The 2,651-nt window shown below is 43.2% G+C and overlaps 1 protein-coding gene across 1 annotated transcript; it reads right to left on the reverse strand.

The window, feature by feature from the left end:
• Positions 1 to 313: 313 nt before the first annotated feature.
• LOC145093343 (high-affinity nitrate transporter 2.1-like) lies at positions 314 to 2,366 on the reverse strand. The gene is made up of 3 exons (XM_079031456.1): positions 1,491 to 2,366; positions 1,284 to 1,399; positions 314 to 1,193 (listed from the first exon to the last, which is right to left on the reverse strand). Exons 1-3 carry the CDS (start codon positions 2,298 to 2,300, stop codon positions 527 to 529), a joined length of 1,593 nt encoding a protein of 530 aa, XP_078887582.1. The 5' UTR covers positions 2,301 to 2,366; the 3' UTR covers positions 314 to 526.
• Between the last annotated feature and the right edge of the window lie 285 nt (positions 2,367 to 2,651).

The following is a 2,651-nucleotide window of genomic DNA, read 5'->3' on the forward strand; positions in this document are numbered from 1 at the left end:
GCCGATAATGATCGCGTTTCTTGTAGTGGTTCCATTTGAGGTCACTTAGATTTACGAACTTGCCCATTCTAAAACCCTTTAAAATTCCTAGACATTGATGCTTATACAGCCGATTACTGGTTATATGGCACACAATATAGACAACTAATTAAACAAAAGAAAAATAAAAATAAATAAATAAATCTTGAGGAGCAACAAAAAAGGTTGAGGACATCAAGCTTAGTAAAATACTGTGTTGGTGGTCTTCAAACGCTTGTAGCCATACATTTTCACAAATCCATTTTATAAACAACTGATTCAAGAGCACATAATCTTAATCTTGTAACTCGGACATTTCATAAAACTGTCCAAATAAATTCATCAAAGCCTTTTCATAGAATGCTTTTACACGCGTTCATCATCTGATGGCTGCAAGCACTGCCAATTGAATCAGATTTGCATTTATAACTACATGTCTAAGATAATAGAACATTGCGGTTTAAACAACCAATCTTTGTATTAATTCAATATTAGGAATCAAATAGTATCAAACATAATTGGGGGTGGCGTTGGGTGGTGTTGGAGCCGATGCCACCTTCCCTCCACGCTCGGACCGACTGTTCTCAGCAAACTTAAGACTTGCTTGGTGCATCCCTTTCTGCTTCTCCTCCTCCGTCCATTCGGCAACATAATAATTCTCTTCACTACCTTTGACGATGTCTTGACTGGCCGGAAAAAACATGCTTCCCCATTGTGGGAAGTGAACAAAACTTACAGGAACTGTACAAAGTATGATCATGATACCCATATAAGACAACCCTTTGGCAGTCGAGAATGAGGCAGACGCAAAGAATATTAATTGGGTTAGTCCTGATCCAAAGTTCCCTCCGGCACCGGTCATACCAGAGATGATACCCATTGACCGCCGGGAAATGAAGGGAACGATGCCGAAGGTGGCTCCGCATGCTGCCTGTGCACCGATGGAGAAGAGCATCATAAAGGTGATGGCTAATGGTAGCGAGTTTACTAGGCCTAGGAAGACACAAAAAACACCGCCAGCTGTTTGGAGTAGCCATAAGTTCCAGAGTCGACCTCTCATTCCAAATCGTTTGGCCATGTAATCCGATGTGAACCCACCAAATGGACGAGCTAGGAGGTTTGCCATTCCGAAGCAGGCCGCAATGATTCCGGCAAGGTGAAGCTGTAGATCAAATCTGTAGATAATTCATCGGAAAACAAACGTTTACTTTAATTTGCACATATAACTAAACTTTTGTGTAGAGTAAAAAAAAAACAACTCAAACCTGTCATAGAAGTATTCTGCGATCACATTGTCAATGGTCAACTCTACACCCATGGAATAACCGTAGAGAAGTACGAAGATCCATGTTCGATAGTTTGTCACAGCATACCACAATACCTACAAAACGAGAAACAAATTAGAGACAAAGAACATACCATAAATGAATGGTTAATGGTTAATGCAATATTAATTAGATATGAAGGTTTACCTTGCCGAATTTATCTTTGGCGACATCACCTTTCTTCTGAAGAGCACCGAGATTACCATCAGGCAAATCTTGACCAAGAGTCAACACAAATATCCCCATGATTGCGTTAAGCCACCCTGGTACGAAAAACGCTATCCTCCAAGCCGTGAACGGTGTTGCCCCGGCCTTCTTGATGATCTCAAACAACACCGGCATCAGGAGTTGCGTGGCTCCACCACCCATGTTCCCCCACCCAGCCGCCGTCCCGTTCACCAGCCCGATGATCTTGCTGTTAAACATGGTGCTCATCCAATATTGGCACGACACAAACGTAGCCAAAGAAAATCCGATCATGAATCGGACAGCTATGTAGCCACTAGCATCAGCAACGAAAGACATGCAGAAGACGGTGGGTGCTGACATCATTATGAGGAAAGCACAGCCGTAGCGAGGCCCCAACAAGTCACATACCGCACCCATAACCAGCCTCGAGAAGATACTACCGGAAACTGAGGCGACGCCGGCGTTCCCAATGTCAGCTTTGGTGAGATCGAGGTTGTCCCGGATGATGGGAACGAGTGGGGCCGCCGCAAAGGTGGAGACAAAAGTAGTAAAGAAAGAGATCCACGAGAGATGGAAGGTTCTCATGTGAGGGTTTGCAAATGAGAACAACTTAAAGACTTTTGCTTTATGTTCAGAGTCCACGGGGAGATCGAATTTCGCCGTGGTATCAGTGGGCACCATCGGAGAGGCAACAGAGAAGGCCAGCACTGGTTCCCGGCCGGTGACTCCATGCATGGAGGTTCCTGGAGAACCTTCGATCTCAGGCATTGTATTTCTTAGTTCTTTTACTTCTCTCGAATGTGATATACGATTTATATTTGTGTGTTGCTGATGTCTTTATGGAAAAGTGATCATCGTGGCAGAGTTTATATAGGCCTCGGGAGATAAAAGAAACAAGAATGTCTGACTTTTTCATAAGGGTTCATATTCCTAAATATATATGGTTAATTAAGGGGTTGACAAATGAGAAGGGTTAAGGTCGATAGCTAGTGGGGATTCCCAAAAGGTTGTGATCACTTTTGTATTTTAAACGAACCCCGTTCGCCGCATCCTATATATGTAATTAAAGGAGGATTGTCTACTGTTTAGGCTCACCAGATATCCCAAAAGATGCTTATT

The sequence above is a fragment of the Lactuca serriola genome, chromosome 1, assembly GCF_051521515.1.
Source record: "Lactuca serriola cultivar US96UC23 chromosome 1, Lser_US96UC23_V15, whole genome shotgun sequence".
Taxonomy (NCBI): Eukaryota; Viridiplantae; Streptophyta; class Magnoliopsida; order Asterales; family Asteraceae; genus Lactuca; species Lactuca serriola.